General features: G+C 41.1%; 1 protein-coding gene across 1 annotated transcript in view; it reads left to right on the forward strand.

The window, feature by feature from the left end:
• LOC137323922 (disco-interacting protein 2 homolog A-like) overlaps positions 1-17,459 on the forward strand; it is a 215,398-nt gene that overhangs the window by 111,782 nt on the left and 86,157 nt on the right. The window contains exons 4-5 of the mRNA XM_067988011.1: positions 1,173-1,292; positions 6,496-6,705. Of these exons, the coding sequence (XP_067844112.1) occupies positions 1,173-1,292; positions 6,496-6,705 (330 nt within the window). The remainder of the gene's footprint in view (positions 1-1,172; positions 1,293-6,495; positions 6,706-17,459) is intronic.

Below are 17,459 nucleotides of genomic sequence, written 5' to 3' on the forward strand. Positions count from 1 at the left end.
CAAGTCTCTGTTGTGATGACCTACGGCAAAATATTCTGAGTTCACACTGCAACCTTCAACAATTGCTTTGACGGCTTCTCTCATGGTATGTTGCGCAATGTATGTAAGCATGGCATCTGCACCCAGTCTTGTGGTCTTCAGAGTAGCCCTGTTCAACTTTTAAACTCTGATTCAAGGCAAATAGGTCTCTCTCTGGATGGGCAACACCATCTTCTCATAAGTGAGCATGGAGGAATTGATCTTCATTTTCTATGATGGAATGTTCTTTTGATTGGCAAATAGTATTGGAACCGCAGACACCGTCTCAGCTGAGCATGAGGTTGGTGTAGGCAGTCTAAGAATTAAAGAATGAATGCTTGGTATGGAGGTGACTTTTTGAGACTTGCTTGCCCAAAGGTATGTTCAGTACTTTAATCGAACAACCACTCGTTGTATAGTTTGAGATCCTGGCATTTCCGTTTCATATGATTCCCAGTGTAATGCAGAAAATAAAGATGAAGAGCGCAGCAGCGATTCTGATCTCATTGGTCTTGAAAATTGTGGTTCTTGGATGATTGATCAGTGCCACAGTGATCTCATTATCTTCAAAGGGGATATCAGCCCAAATGCTTCATCTGGACTTAGCACGCTACTCCTTGGCTTGGCTATTGAGGGATCAGCTATTTGCTTATGTTTGAGAATATTTTCAGCAGTTGCTGATTTTAATCTTTATAACCAAGTTCTATTAGATTTTTATGGTGCAGCTATTGCAAATTTCCATGCATCTTTCTAGAAAGGTTCTCTTGGAGAACATCCTCATCTTGATTCATGAAAAGGGTTATGAATTGGCCATTGGGGTTATGAGAGATCCTTGGGATAACTTCCTCTCAAAATTTTCCTTCTTTGCCCCCCCCCCCCCCCCCCGCCCCCCCAAAATCCCCTGCCCCCCCAAAATCCCCTGCCCAAGTGGAACCTCATCTCCCGTGCCTCCATACAGTGGTGTGGTTGAAATTGAAAACTCACTGAACAGGGGATAAATTTGCATCCTGCCATTCCACAGCACCATGCATTGGCCTCAAGTGTTGCACCAGCACATTGCTACACAAGACTGCCTTTATGGAGCTCATTTAAGTTGCAGTGGTTGTCTATTACACGATTGATCATATTATTTGCTGATCTTCCTGTCTCCACAGATTTGCACACAGAAGCAGTCCAAGCAGCACTGGCCAAATACAAAGAGAGAAAAATGCCGATGCCTTCGAAGAGGCGCTCTGTGCTTGTACATTCATCACTAGATGCATACACTCCTCCAGGTACACAGATCTCCTAATAGCAAACCTATTCTTGCTATAATCTACATGCTAATTCTATTGTTGGTTCTATTTGTCGAACTATAAACTTGGACGCCCTGTACTACTTCAGCTGAGACACAGCAAAGAGAACTCTGCTTGAGATAGAGTGGACTTCAAACGGTGATATTTTATTGATTTAAAGAATTTCTTCTCTTCTCTCCCTCTTCCACAAAATAATGTGGTTATATCCAGTGATGGGCAAAGAATGCAGTTTATGTAAGGAACCACCCAAAACTAATTGTTGCAGGAGCGGTTCACTGTATGAGAGGAGGAATTTCAGAAAGAGATTACCATGAGTAACTAAAGAAATCTAGACATGAACTGATGAATGGGGATGAAAGACATGAGATACCTAGGTTTTATTAAATTCTTCTTAATTTCACATAGGACATTTGCATATAGTGAGTTGCATTGACAGAGGCCTGCCTATTGTCTGACCCAAATAATGTGTAGTGTGGGAAGACTTGAAGAGGAAGAAAAATCTTGAAAAATGGCAAGGTTAAATTAAATAACCTATTCTCTTGGGAACAGAGAATGAGATTCCTATATATTTTTCCTTCCCTTGTTCCTTGCTTCCCCAAGCAGTGCATCACTCTCTAGCCAAGAGAACATATAGGTCTTCTACCAGTGATGCTCATGAACTGGCTACTTATTGCTATATCTGACAAACAACAGCAACTTGCATTTACATAGCGCCTTTAATGTAGTAAAACATCCCAAGGCGCTTCACAGGAGTGATTAGCAAACAAAATTTGACACCAAATAAGTTACTAGTAATGTTATCCCACTGAGATGAGGGTCATCTAAACTTAGTTGAGAAGACACCAATTCAACCTATTATGAATTTGTTCCTGTGTTAATCTAATTGACTCTCGTCAATTATGTGTGACGAAACATCGCTATGCAGGTAATGAACTGGGAACCCTGCCCAAACAACTCTGCTGGAATTGCGCATGTGGAGCACGGCTAGGGACAGGGAAATAGATCTTGTGTAAGGCATACTGCTCCTTAAAGATCAAAATAGTAATTCCGAAACCAATTTACCAGCTTCTAAATTATGCTAATATTCAACTGCTTGGACTGGACTTGAGATATAATATAATGAAGGGCAAATAGACATTCATTTAAGACAGAATATGAGAGTACAATTTATTTTCCTCTTCTTTCCCAAATGACTGTCCCTCAGTTTTCCCCCCTTTCCCAGGGTAGGATCATTGAAATTAACTTTGTTGGCATGAGCTTGCATCCAAGTGGTGAGGTGGCATCATGGTACAAATTCAGCCATTCCATCTCTACTTAAGCAGAGCCTCTAGCTTTCTTGCGTTATAGACTATTCTGTTATCCTTGGATTATATCACTCACCAAGTTTTGGGAAACTACTAAATTGGGGACTGAAGTCCCACATCAGGGACCTGAGCAAAGAGGGTAATATTGTACTGGAACTCGAGTTTCTGACTGGGCAAGGACAAAACAAAATCTGTTTACATCTATTGAGGTAGTTTATGTGGGGCTTATGCAATGTTAATGGTTCCCAAAGGGGCCTTCCTGTATGAGAGAGGACGGATTTCAGGAAATGATCTGTAATATGAGCAATGAGAAATCTAGAAACTGATGGAAGGGTAATGCTATATTGCAGCTGCCTTTCCAAAACATTGGGTATCTAACAAAGTATTACTCCCTGAGAGTTTTTAATAGTGTTTGAATTAAAAACAAATGTCTGTTAGTTTAACTGTATATTTGCGCACATATAAATAATGTGTATACATTCACTGAGTCATGCATGTGTACTTTATGGAGTGTTCTTGTTCTCTATGTATGTGTCTGTGAAAAGAGCGTTGTTGTCTTGAAGGAGCAACAAAATATTTTTTGGAAGTAACTTGAGAGCTAATTTGGAATCCGTACTTTAACCTCATCCTGCTGAGTGAACAGGAACTCCATACATAGAAACATCAGAACGGGAATAGGGCATTCAGCCCCTCGAGCTTGTTCTGTCAATCAATTAGATCATGACTGATCTGTACCTCAACACTATCTGCTTTTGTTCCATATCCTTTATCATATCTGTCTTGAAAATTTTAATTGACCTCGCCTCAACTGCTTTTTGTTGGAGCATTTTCCAGAATTCCACTACCCTTCGTATAAAAAAAATGCTTCCTAATTTCACTGTTAAATCGCCTAGCTCTAATTTTAAGATTATACCCTCACTCTGGATTCCCCCACCAGAGGAAATAGTTTTTCTCTATCTGCCCTATTGAATTTCTTAATCATTTTAAACCCCTCGATTAGATCACCCCTCAACCTTCTAAACTCAAGGGAATATAAACCAAGTTTATGCAACCTGTCCTCATAATTTAACCCTTTAAACCCTGGTATCTTTCTGGTGTGTCTGCACTGTTCCCCTTCCAAGGCCAGTATATCTTTTCTGAGGTGTGGTGCCCAAAACTGACTGCAGTACTTCAGATGGGGCCTGACCAAGGCTCGATACAACTGAAGCATCGCATCCTCGCTTTTGTATTCCAACCCCCTTGAGATAAAGGACAATATTTAATTAGCTTCTTTCGTTACTTTTTGTACCTGTGCACTAGCTTTTAGTGATTTGTGCACATGGACACCTCCTAGCCTCTCACCATTAAGAAAATTTTCCAATTTGTCTTCCTTGGATCCAAAGTGGACCTTACACAGCCACAAAGTGTTGGCATTAAGCCTTCTTGATCAGAAATAGCACTGCCAATTGCAGATTGAAGGTTCCTTTACACTGGCCTTACTATGTGCCTGAGACTGCCAGCTACCACAACAGTGTGTATTTTTTCTGTTTCCCCACCAACCATTTAAAAAAACATTATATATTCTCCAGAATTGCATGACACTGAAAAGACCCTGTTTTTTTATTTCATTGCTCTGAGTAGTTATTTATACAACCAAGTGGCTTGATCGACCACTTCAGAGGGCATTAAGAGTTATCCATCTAAGGTGGGATTGGAGTCACGTGTAGGCTAGGCCAGGTAAGGGTGACAGGCCTCGAGGACATTATTGAACCATTTGGGTTTTTGATGATTATCTGGCAGCTTTCATTGGCCATTTTTTCTGGTGCTGACCCACAAATTACAGATTTATTGAATTCATTATGGTCTCTCTGACTGAGATTACCAAATGTTCTGATTCATGGGCAGTCGGCCTATGCTGAAACTGATCTCATTTCACGCATACAGTAGCGCAAGACTTTTGTCCCAGCAGTCTGTGCTTTTTTTGAACGCAGGCCCCAGTGGTACAGGGACAAAACTAGTACCATGCTTCTCTTTTCCTGCTAAAGGTTAGGAAATCTGAATAATTTATTTTTCCTCCCAAGTTAACAAGAGAGTATTTGCACTGTGTAGATGCATTTATGAGACATATGTGATTGTAATCTCGTAACAGTATTTATGAGAGAAATGATGTATGATTAGGTATATTTCAATGGTTATGAAGGTTAAGACTGATCTAATGGTGGCATTTGGAACTCATACGTCTTAAGGAATAGTACTTGGTAGATGTAGTTTCTACTCTAAGGATAAATTGCAGCATTTTATATAATGTTTTTTGGAATATTTGGCTCTGCTTGGCCGTTTATTTCTACGATAAATGTTTGCAGGAACTTTTTCTGTCATTTGATCAGTCAGGCAGCCACCTAATGTATTTGGAAGCGTGTATGTCACCCATATTGCAAACATGATGTAAAATATGTCACAGACGAGAGAGATAGACAGGCAGATGTGGAGTCCAGAACCAAGCTTAAAAATGACAGAATTCTCAATGGTGGGGACTGTTGAATTTGGATGGGTGTTCAAGCAACTAACAATTTTTGGGAATGGCTGAAAGTCTGGGAATGACTGGAAGTCTGAGAAGAACAGTCTTTTTTTTCTTTCCTGCTGTGCAACCTCACGGTCTAAGTTTCAGCCTATAATCAATACTGAAACAAACATACAGGACATCACATGACCTAACCAGAAGTATCACTCCACAACCAGAATGGTAAGTGCATTTGAAACAAGTAGCTTTAAAACAAAACGTCTCAACTGTTCTACTTATAATATATCTAGAGTATGTTTCAGGGACTGATGTTTTATGGAAATTAAATCATGTATGACTGACATAACTCATTTGCTCCAGCACTGCTGGAGGGATACATGGGTGGCACCACTTAGTTTATTTTCCATAAACCACTGATCCACAGTATATGGACATATGTTGATAAATAATCTTATATTAGAAAATAAGGGTGGAATGACATTGTGCTAATTTTCTTGCGAAAACACCTCAAAGTAATATTGTTGCTGCACAGTTCTCAGGAGGTATAATAAAGTAATTACTTTGCAGTTTGAATTGAACTGTGAAGGAATTAAGTCCTGCAGATACAATAGGGAAATGTTATGTGCAGTGTTTGTGCTTTGTAGTGATTCTATTATAATCATTGTAGATCTGTGTAATGTTAAGTCAATGTTAGGAGTGCACAAAATTATTTTATGCAGATGAGAAAATAGTGCAATTAAGTATTAGTGTAAATGATAGTATATACATAAAGAATGCAATCTTTCTATTATATGAAATTAGTGAAAAATTACACAGATGTAAAGAGTTTGACAAAAAAAATCTGGTATGGGAACTGGGGTGGGTGAAATTTTGAATGGAACGACAAATAGGAAAAGAAATAAGACGGAAAGATATTCTTGCAAATCACAAGTTTCCATGTGCCCAGCCCGAATACTTTCAATTTCTAGACATGATTTAGGATAGATGTGAAGCCTTGAAATAATTTTCATTCCTTATGGAAGAGAAATAATGGAGAACCTACGGCACTGAAGCAGGGGGGAGTTGCATTCCCTGTGAAATATTGTACAATACATGCATCCTTAGAAGTTTGTACTCAAATTAATATTTACATCCAGCTTTTATTTTTATGTTGCTTGTGTGATGTGTATTATAAACAGAATTCATGATGAGGATCTATGGATTAAAAATTGTGCTCTAGTGAAGAGTTATCAAACCAGGCTACTTGTGGGATGCAAATTGTGTCCTGCATATCCTCTATGTGCTGCATGTGTCAAATGCTCCCTGTGTGGCTGTGTTACTGAGTTTAATAGAGTAGAGACTACACTGTGTCCTAACATTAGTATTATATTGAATGCAGACACATCTTCAGCGTCGGAAGATGAGGGCTCACTCCGTCGCCAGGGCCGGATCACGTCCACTCCAAAGCAGGGCCATTTGAACGTAGAGCACTGGCTTAACAAGGTTATCCAGAGCTCCTCCACCTCATCCTCTGCATCGTCCACCTCATCACATGTAGGAGGGAAACCTACTGCTTCACTAGCTGACCTCATGGCGCATACCCATTTAGGTCAGTAAACCTTTATTTAATTTTACTTCCTCTACAGCATTATGAGAAACAGACCTTACTATACGGTGACTATTGTCTAAATTATGTTGTTAGCAGCAACTTAATAATGCAAAGTTAGGTAGAGAGGATTTGATAAGAGAAAGGTCATGGTTATTGATCTGCTGTTATATGCCTCAAATTAAAAATACCTCGAACAGTTCAAGGTTGCTCACTCTCTAAAATGTTCGATGCAGGGACAGCATATTGTAAAAGAAAGAGAAAGAACTTTTCATGACCTCGGCGTCCTAAAGCACCTCACAGCCAATTAATTACTTTTGAAGTACACACACGGCATCCAATTTGCCGCAGCAAGATCCCACAATCAGCGATGAGATAAATGACCAGATGTTTTTGGTGGTGGTGGTTGAGGGATAGATATTGGCTGGGACATCAGGGAGAACTCCACTGCTCTTTGGTTTGTGCTAGATCGTCTTTTACATTCAGCTGAGAGGGCAGAAAGGGCCTCGTTTTCATGTCTTATCTGAAAGATGGTAATTTTTTATGGTCCTCACTGCTTCATCCCATTCTGATGCTCAATATTAATGACAATTGTATCATATTTCCTTTTTTATATTTGCAGTTTGTACATTTTTATCATTTTTGTGTTGCATCTAAAAATTGTAAGATGCTAGTGATTTACACATGGAACTGTTTATCAAAGGAAAATATTTCAGATTGGTTCACAGCAATGTTATTGATGGGCTGATAGCCACGGTGGAACATAGATGGAATAGATTTGAATAATAGATTTACTAATTATTTTGACATCCCCCTTGTAAAAAAAAAAGTGTACTTGTAATAACTAACATGGTCATAAAGAAACTCTTGCACCTTTGTTCTGTAGCCATGATTCCCTGCTAACCAATACTGTTATAATGTTTTATTCCTCTGGGTTGAAATAGTGAGTTAAGGCAATTTGTATTTGAAGCTACTGGCCCTGACTTTACTGTCAGCGAGTCAGAAAATTGCAAGAAAATCTCCTTTTTTTGCCCCCTTTGGTTCACTTTTTTAAGGTTTCTTTCATTGTTTCCCCATCTCACCAGTTGCTTTTGTGTTATAAATGTTCTGCTTGCTTTTAGCATATTCTTTTCTATTTTCTTTGCCTCATTCTCTTTGAACTATTCGAGAACTTGTGGTCCTGTTTTTTTTTTGCACAGCACCATCCATTGATGGGAATGGAGTATTAGAGCGGAACAGCTTTATTCAGTATTTCAATTGTGTGTTTGTGTGCGTGTGTTTTCGCACAAGCACAAAGACAATGGAGACACATCATATATTGTATGGCATTGTTCTAGTAAGTTGGAGCATATTATCTGTCTCGTAACTGTCTGTGTTTTTGTGCTGCTGCTGCTTCTGTCTGTTTCCTCTTCTGCCTTTGTCTCCATTTTGTCTCGTGCGCTCATGCTCTTGCTGTCACCCACTCTCTTGCACAATCACGCTTGTGTGCCGCTCTCACTTGTTCTACTATCTCATAATCTTATTTTGTGCATGCTCGCGCACTCTCGTGCTCGCCTGCTCTGAGGTGGCGCTCCCTTCCCCCTCTCTCGTGTGCTCATTTTCACACTCGTGCACATTCTCGCTCTCTCCTCCATTTTTTTTTCCTCACTCTAGTGCGTGTGTTTTCTCTCTGACTTTCTTATTTCCCCCTTGCTTGTTGTCGTGCTGTGTCTCCTGGGCTTTTGGTCCCCCACTCCCTCTCATTGTCGCATGCTTTTTCTCCTCTTCTCTCTTCCTTACGCTTGCTCTCCTTCCCCCCCACCCCCACAGATGCATATTCTTGCTCTTGCACACATAATCTCTCACTTTTTTTTACTTCTTTCGTGTGAAGGATGGCATTATGTGGCACGGAACAGGCAGTGCTGCTCTTTCTGAATGCAGGGAACTGGTTACAGGAGGGATATGGCAGGGCTACAGACCGGTTGGCTGGTGGGGAGAGGGATCATGCCTCAGCCAGTGGCTTACTTTGTGGTGGCAGAATGCAGCGTGACTTTCAAGCTGCAGGTGGCAGAAAGTTGGCAACATGTGGCCAGGGCCGCAGACTAGATTTCAAGGTCACAAGTGAGGGAAACTGGAATCCGACCAGAGCTGCAAGCAGTTTCAGTTGCTGGTAGGGGGTGGATTTGGCTATGGGGACAGTAGAAGGGGATGGTGCTTCAGCCCCTTTGCCTGGTGTTTTGCTCCTATATCACATATACCATCTCCTCCACTGCCCTTCTCCCTTCTACCACACTTTGTCCCATCAGCTCTCTTTCCCACCACCCTCTATACACCCCTGCTTGTTACTCTATTGCTTCCCTCCAACTCATAAAGCAGGCCCTTACCTTCTATTGACTTCCATCTCTTCCCCTTCCCACCACTACCTTGCTCCCATCACTTATCGCATGGGGCAACTGAACATCTGATGGTGAGATGGGGACGGCCGTCTGAGTCTCAAGGCCTTACCACGGTGAAGATGAACAGAAAGAGGAAGCAGGTGGTACGGGCAGAGGCCTGAAACTGAAAGAAAGTTAAATTTTAAAATATTAAAACAAAGAACTTACCTGCGCGGACCATGGGTACAGAAAAGATTTAAAATGTAAACTTACCTGCATTGCCATTTAGAGGAACAGGCTTGAGAGATGGACCATGAAGGGGCAGCAGCATCACCTAGTGCTGAATGAACTGAAAGATAAGTATGCATACACCTTCTAATTTATACAGTTTAAAAGTAGCACTCAGATGTGACGCCCAGGCATAGAGTGGGCGTGACCAGAATTGTAATCTCAGAAGTGAAGTGAGAAATGGATAGGAATGCACACTATATGCAATATTTTTAATATGAAATAATGTGCAAGTTTTAGGTATCAGTGCTGTCTTCAAAAGACTACATTATGGTGGTGTATACCCATGAACAATAATGTCTAGACCTTAGATTTAAGTTAAATATCGATAAAGAAAAGTAGTCGGTTTATCTTAGTTCATTCACCCAGAAAGACTTCACAAATCTCCTCTTCTTCCCCCATTCCTCAATTACAGATCCTCATTTTTGTTAATGTTTCTGGGGTTTTTGCCCTGTGGAAGACCAGTGAAATCCATTCCATGTTCTTCAACTCTGACATCAGTCCTAAACTTGCCTTTTGCTAGTTTGAACCTGTCACCTTGTCTTATTCTCGCAGTTTAGTTAGAAGTAATATTCTGGGTTTACCTTTTCCTATCTTCTGTAACACTGTATAATCACCTCTCAGACACTTGCTCTGAAGGCTGACAATGTATGTTTCTCCAGTCTTTACTCATAACTCAGATCTGACACTAGAGATCATCCTCGTGGCTCTTCCTTGACTTGTCTTCAGGGCTTCATTGTCTCCTTTGTGTTACGGTGATCAGAATTGGCGACAGTACTTAAGGACTGATAATACTAATTTGAACATGACTTCCTCTGACTTGTACACTGTTATTTTCACCACATAGTTCAGCATTCTATTTAATTTGTTGATTGCTGCTCTGCAATAGTTGGAGATCGTGAGCATTGAGTCTACGAAGACCCTCAAGATATCTTACAATTTTATCCTTTACTATTTTTACGCCATTCATGAAATCTATTGCCCATTGTTGATATAAATTAGAAGCAGTAGTGGTCCCAATATCAATTCTTAGGGAATCAGAACTGCCTCCTGCCAACCCTGACACAACTCCTCCTAACAAGTAACCTCTACTTTCTGTGCTTGAGCCAATTTTTTTTAATCCATTCCTGGATTTACTCTGAATCACCACAGATTTGAGCTAACATGGTAACCTTTTTATCAGAATATTGTTGAATGATTTTTGAAATTGTAGGTACATCACATCAGAGGGCTTTCCATAGTCCACTTGGGATGTCAATTCCTCGAAAAAGTCAAGGAGGTTGGTCAGGCAAGATCTTCTTGTTCTGAATCAATGTTTACTAAATTATTATTGTTGAGATAATCCTCAAGTTTACTTTTGATAATTGATTCCATTATTTTAAAAAGAATGGAATTAAGACTAATGGATCTGTAGTGGTCCAAGTTTATTTTGTCCCTCTTTTTTTGAATCTGAGCACCACGTTAGCATGTTTCCAAGCTACTGATACCTCTCTAGTATCTCCCTTATAATCACCATCAGTGCCTCACAAATCTTTTTTATCTCTCTTGGTACTCCAGGATTCATTTGTTTTATGACCTTTTTAGCATATTTAGGAGTTCTAACTAATTTATATTGAAGTCATTAATTCTATTTAGGTTATCACTACTTAGAGCATGTTGTTCGAGTCCTTCCTTGTGAATGCTTGGGGGAAGTTATCATTCAGAATCTAACCACCTCATGCTCATAGAATAGAATCGGGCTCACTAGCCTCCCCCGAAGGCCATAGAGTCATAGAATGGTTACAGCACAGAAGGAGGCCATTCAGACCAGCGAACCCTTGCCAGCTCTCTGCAAAAGCAATCCAGCTAGTCCCACTCCCCTGCCCTTTCCCTGTAAACCTGCAAATTTTTCCCTTCAAGTACTTATCCAATTCTCTTTTGAAAGCCACGATTGAATCTGCCTCCACCACCCTTTCAGGCAGTGCATTCCAGATCATAACCACTCGCTGCGCAAAAAAGCTTTTCCTCATGCCGCCTTTGGTTCTTTTGCCAATCACCTTAAATCTGTGTCCTCTGGTTCTCGACCCTTCCGCCAATGGGAACCGTTTCTCTCTATCTACTCTGTCTAGACCCCACATGATTTTGAACTCCTCTATCAAATCTCCTCCCAACTGTTTCTTTCCATAAGGAGAACAATCCCATCTTGTCCACTCTATCCACGTAACTGAAGTCCCTCATCCCTGGAACTATTCTAGTAAATCTTTTCTGCACTCTCTCTGAGGCCTTTCCATCCTTCCTAAAGTGCAGTGCCCAGAATTGGACACAATACTCCAATTGTGGCTGAACCAGTGTTTTATAAAGGTTCATTATAACTTCCTTGCTTTTGTATTCTATATCTCTATTTATAAACCCCAGGATCCCATATTCTTCTTTAACCGCTTCCTCAACCTGCCCTGCCATCTTCAACAACCTGTTGCCTCCGTTCCTTTAGAATTGCACCCTTTAGTTTACATTGCCTCTCCTCGTTCTTCCTACCAAAATGTATCACTTCGCACTTCTCTGCGTTAAATTTCATATGCCACGTGTCCGCCCATTCTACCAGCCTGACTATGACCTCTTGCAGTCAATCACTATCCTCCTCCACTGTTCACTACACTCCTAAGTTTTGTGTTGTTGGCAAATTTTGAAATTGTGCCCTGCACACCCAAGTCCAAGTCGTTAATATATATCAAGAGAAGCAGTGGTCCCAGTACTGACCCCTGGGGAACACCACTGTGTACCTTCCTCCAGTCCGAAAAACAGCCATTCACCACTACTCTCTGTTTCCTGTCACTCAGCCAATTTAGTATTGATGCTGCCACTGCCCCTTTTATTCCACGGGCGTCATCTTTTCTGACAAGCCCATTATGTGGCACTTTATCAAACGCCTTTTGACAGTCCATATACACCACATCAACCGCATTTCCCTCATCAACCCTCTGTTACTTCATCAAAAAACTCAATCAAGTTAGTTAAACACAACTTGCCTTTAACAAATCTGGCTGGCTTTCAATGCTGGCTTTCCTTAATCAATCCACACTTGTCCAAGTGACTGTTAATTTTGTCCCATATTATCGTTTCTAAAAGCTTCCCCACCACTGACGTTAAACTGACTGGCCTGAAGTTGCTGGGTTTATCCTTGCACCCTTTTTTGAACAAGGGTGTAACATTTTCAATTCTCCAGTCGTCTGGCACCATCCCCATATCTAAGGAGGTATGAAAGATTATGGCCAGCACCTCTGCAATTTCCATTCTTACTTCCCTCAGCAACCTCGGATGCACCTCATCCGGACCTGGTGACGTATCTACTTTAAGTAGAGCCAGCCTTTCTAGTATCATCTCTTTATCAATTTTTAGCCCATCCAGTATCTTGACTACCTCCTCTTTTACTGTGACTTTGGCAGTTTCTTCTTCCCTGATAAAGACTCTATTTCAGCCCTGTTTGTATCAGTGCAGGTAGTGAATCAGAAATTTCAGCACGGAATCATTGGGCTTGCACTAATGCCCACTCCACTATGGAGTTATCTTCTCTATTCTAGTAGCATTCTTTTTGCTGTTTCCTTGTGTCCTTTTGATATTTTTCTTCACGATTATCCAATTTCCTTTTAATAGCCGCTTGTAGTCATGCATACTATATTGCAATAACCTTTTGTGTGAAAAATTTTCTTCTGACCATCTACATTACACTTCTCATATTAACCCTAAATTTATGTGTAATTTGGGAGATGTACCGTTAATTTCTAATTGTGAGAAAAAGTTGATATTTCAAGTTTGTAGTTTGGGAAATACAACTTCATTAATGAAGCAGACATGGAAACATTTGGAGAGTTTTAGTGACTGGAATGCATGATATGAGACTCACTGAACAAGGGAAACCTTACTATGAATGATTGTTAGATGAAATTGTATTTACACTTGTGCTGAGTTCCCATACAAATTATACTGAGCTTACAGCTCATTTTGGCAAGAGTGCTCCTGCTGCATCAGTTAGGGTGGTTTCCATCAACCATGGGCCTTGATCGCATACCAGTAACTGTATGCAGAGGATTGTGTGCTTTCCCTCTTTTTTGACGCAACTTGGTATCGTAATGTACAACAAATCTTGCTGCAAGGCAAGTAGCCCAGAATAACGAAATAAATTTGTACCCCATGACCCAACCCAAAATAATAGCACAGATTCAGACTAGATCTCAAGTAGTCCAGAATAGCCCAGAAATTTTTCATCCTCTGCATACTCTTGTTTAGAAAGTAAGGATTGACAACTTCAGTAAACAACTGGTATTCAGTGATACTAGTAAATGGGGGAAAGCATTAAGAAATGAAACTGCTCATTATAGCAATCATCTTAGTAATATCAATTTTGAACATTCCCTTGGAGGTCTTTCTAATGAGAGAAATCTCCATTTCTTACATGCGTTGATGATTAGAAAACTGGGAGTTAGAGCAAGTGCTAAAGGCAGAGTGGAAATTTATTTGGGTTGTCGACACCTCCTTATGGTGTAGTGTTTGCTGATTGAAATGCAGTGGGTGGGAATACCTTTAAATAGCACTTCCCTCTCTGTGTTTGAAAGATAACACTAGTACACATGGAGCAAGAGAGCTATTGTAAAAATATCCATTACAAAGTTGTAACGTGAGCATTGTGTAGCCATTTTCCATAACCAGACATCCTTCAGTCTCCTGAAGTATATACATATTTAAGAATTCCCTCCATAGCTTCTCCTTTCTGAGTTGTATGTGTGGTTTTATGTTTCCAGGTTTGAAATTGGAGTTTTAAAATTTTTTATTTGAGATGCAGTGGACATTGATGAAAGTTAAGGGAGAAAAGAATAACACTGGGTGAAAAACAAATGAGGTATAAAAGTACTAACAGTGTGCCTCCTGTTTCATTAGTGCTACCGTGAAGTATAAGCAAAAGGTATCACCTTCAAATGTTGAATGTGAATTACTTCTCCAGGGTACCGAATCAGTGTAACAGGAAAATGCATCACTTATGTTATGTTGTGCCTGTGTTGAAGTACTCTGTCTATCTCCATGAGTGGGTGACAGGGACTTTGTTTTGGTTTAAAACAGTAACAACTTCAGTGACAGTCTAGACACCAGTTCTACACTGAAGTCAGATTCTCCTGCCTGCTAATACAAACTACATTATGGATTCAAACTGCCATCTTCCCAGTTCCAATCCTGCTGACTCATTTCTTTGTTGGCAATTTCCTCTGCCCTTCAACTAAACTTTGATCACCCCCACCTCCCAACTTGCATCTCCATTTCGTCTCACTTGAGCATCGCTTTCGTGAGCTTTTACCGTCTTCCATTCCTTTAGCCTCTCCGTTTTGTTGTAAAAGCTATGTGTATATTGCTCCCAGAGAGTTACTGTGACATGTGCTCGTATTGTGGCTTTTGCAGAACAAAGGATAGTTTGTTTTTGTATATTTTTTTTCACAGAATGAGGATTGCAGTTTGTAGTATTATGACTCTGAGGTGCTTGATACAATATAACGTAAGTGTTGTGTCCTTCACAGATCAAGCATGTATGTGCATCATATCCTCTAAGAGAAATGTTATTGTAAAGGGCAAGTGCCTTGTGGCTCTCTCATAACTAATACCATTGTAGAAAGTGTGTGCAATGTGACTGCCAGAGGTCTGTTACTGTAAAGATTGTGCATTTGATTTCTAGTGTATACTTTTATCATTTGCACTGGTTGTTAAATGGACCTTTTAAAATAAATCTACAGTCTTGAAATTTAGGAAGTTTTCATTTGCACTAAACATAGTATTTTTCTTGTAAAGTGAACAGAATGCAGCATCTGTGTGACTGCTTTGTGATTGGAATCTGCATGATGTAATGCATTGTGATTGATATTTTAAGTTGCAAACAGTCAAAACGCAGAATATTTGATTTTTTTTTGTGCACAATAAGCTGGCAGAGCTGACAATCCTGTAGAACATTAATGCCAAAAATAGTTGGTTCAGTACTTTTGGTTCCTTGTGTGATTTACTGCTTTGCTGCATAAAACACATCAAAGTAAGAAGGGGCTAGAATGCTGTTTCCTGTAATATCTGCTGACAACCATAGTTTGACTCAGTCAGCATAGCCTTCTTGTTGATTTGTGAGTGGATTCATGTGAAGAATCCTGAAGAACATTGTGCACATCTTTCGATCTGTCCTTTTGATTACTGAATACCTAGAGACTTTTACAGAAATTGGATTTTATTGATTTCCACTGACAAGTAAATTCCAAGGTTGGTGGATCGGTAAAAACTGATTTCTACCCGATTCTGGCTTTCAAAAAGAGGAATTCGCCCTAATCGTAGTGGATCCCGAAATGTGCACACCTTGTATTAATGGCATCGTGCAATTTGTGCGACGTGCACAATGATGTCACTAATGTGATGCATGTGCATCCTGGGACCTGACTTTGTCAAATTCTGGAAGGGAGGCAACTTGCGGTAGTTGTTTTTTTAAATTTGTTCTTCGGATGTGGGCATCGCAGGCGAGGCCGGCATTTATTGCCCATCCCTAATTGCCCTTGAGAAGGTGGTGGTGAGCCGCCTTCTTGAACCGCTGCAATCCGTGTGGTGAAGGTTCTCCCACAGTGCTGTTAGGAAGGGAGTTCCAGGATTTTGACCCAGCAACGATGAAGGAATGGCGATATATTTCCAAGTCGGGATGGTGTGTGACTTGGAGGGGAACATGCAGGTGGTGTTGTTCCCATGTACCTACTGCTCTTGTCCTTCTAGGTGGTAGAGGTCGCGGGTTTGGGAGGTGTTGTCAAAGAAGCCTTGGCGAGTTGCTGCAGTGCATCCTGTGGATGGTACACACCAGCCACAGTGCTCCGGTGGTGAAGGGAATGAATGTTTAGGGTGGTGGATGGGATGCCAATCAAACGGGCTGCTTTGAGCTGGATGGTGTCGTGCTTCTTGAGTGTTGTTGGAGCTGCACTCATCCAGGCAAGTGGAGAGTATTCCATCACACTCCTGACATGTGCCTTGTAGATGGTGGAAAGGCTTTGGGAGTCAGGAGGTGAGTCACTCACCACAGAATACCCAGCCTCTGACCTGCTGTTGTAGCCACAGTATTTATATGGCTTGCCCAGTTAAATTTCTGGTCAATGGTGACCCCCAGGATGTAGATGGTGGGGGATTCAGCGATGGTAATGCCGTTGAATGTCAAGGGAAGGTGGTTAGACTCTCTTGTTGGAGATGGTCATTGCCTGGCACTTGTCTGGCGCGAATGTTACTTGCCACTTATGAGCCCAAGTCTGGATGTTGTCCAGGTCTTGCTGCATGCGGGCTCGGACTGCTTCATTATCTGAGAGGTTGTGAATGGAACTGAACACTGTGCAATCATCAGCGAACATCCCCATTCCTTACCTTATGATGGAGGGAAGGTCATTGATGAAGCAGCTGAAGATGGTTGGGCCTAGGACACTGCCTTGAGGAACTCCTGCAGCAATGTCCTGGGGCTGAGATGATTGGCCTCCAACAACCACTACCATCTTCCTTTGTGCTAGGTATGACTCCAGCCACTGGAGAGCTTTCCCCCGATTCCCATTGACTTCAATTTTACGAGGGCTCCTTGGTGCCACACTCGGTCAAATGCTGCCTTGATGTCGAGGGCAGTCACTTTCACCTCACCTCTGGAATTTGGCTCTTTTGTCCATGTTTGGACCAAGGCTGTAATGAGGTCTGGAGCCGAGTGGTCCTGGCGGAACCCAAACTGAGCATCGGTGAGCAGGTTATTGGTGAGTAAGTGCTGCTTGATAGCACTGTCGACGACACCTTCCATCACTTTGCTGATGATTGAGAGTAGACTGATGGGGCGGTAATTGGCTGGATTGGATTTGTACTGCTTCTTGTGGACAGGACATATCTGGGCAATTTTCCACATTGTCGGGGAGATGCCAGTGTTGTAGCTGTACTGGAACAGCTGGCACAGTTATTTAAAGTGAGAATGAAGCATGTAGAAGACTGCAGGCTCAAACTAATCTTTGGAGTTTGAGGATCTTAGGAAAATTTTGAGGTTAGTAGAGTATTGATTTTCACTGAATGTACCATCATTTTTTGAGCTCTGATTTCCCCCCCCCTCCCCCCCAC

This window comes from Heptranchias perlo, chromosome 7 (assembly GCF_035084215.1).
Source record: "Heptranchias perlo isolate sHepPer1 chromosome 7, sHepPer1.hap1, whole genome shotgun sequence".
Lineage (NCBI taxonomy): Eukaryota > Metazoa > Chordata > Chondrichthyes > Hexanchiformes > Hexanchidae > Heptranchias > Heptranchias perlo.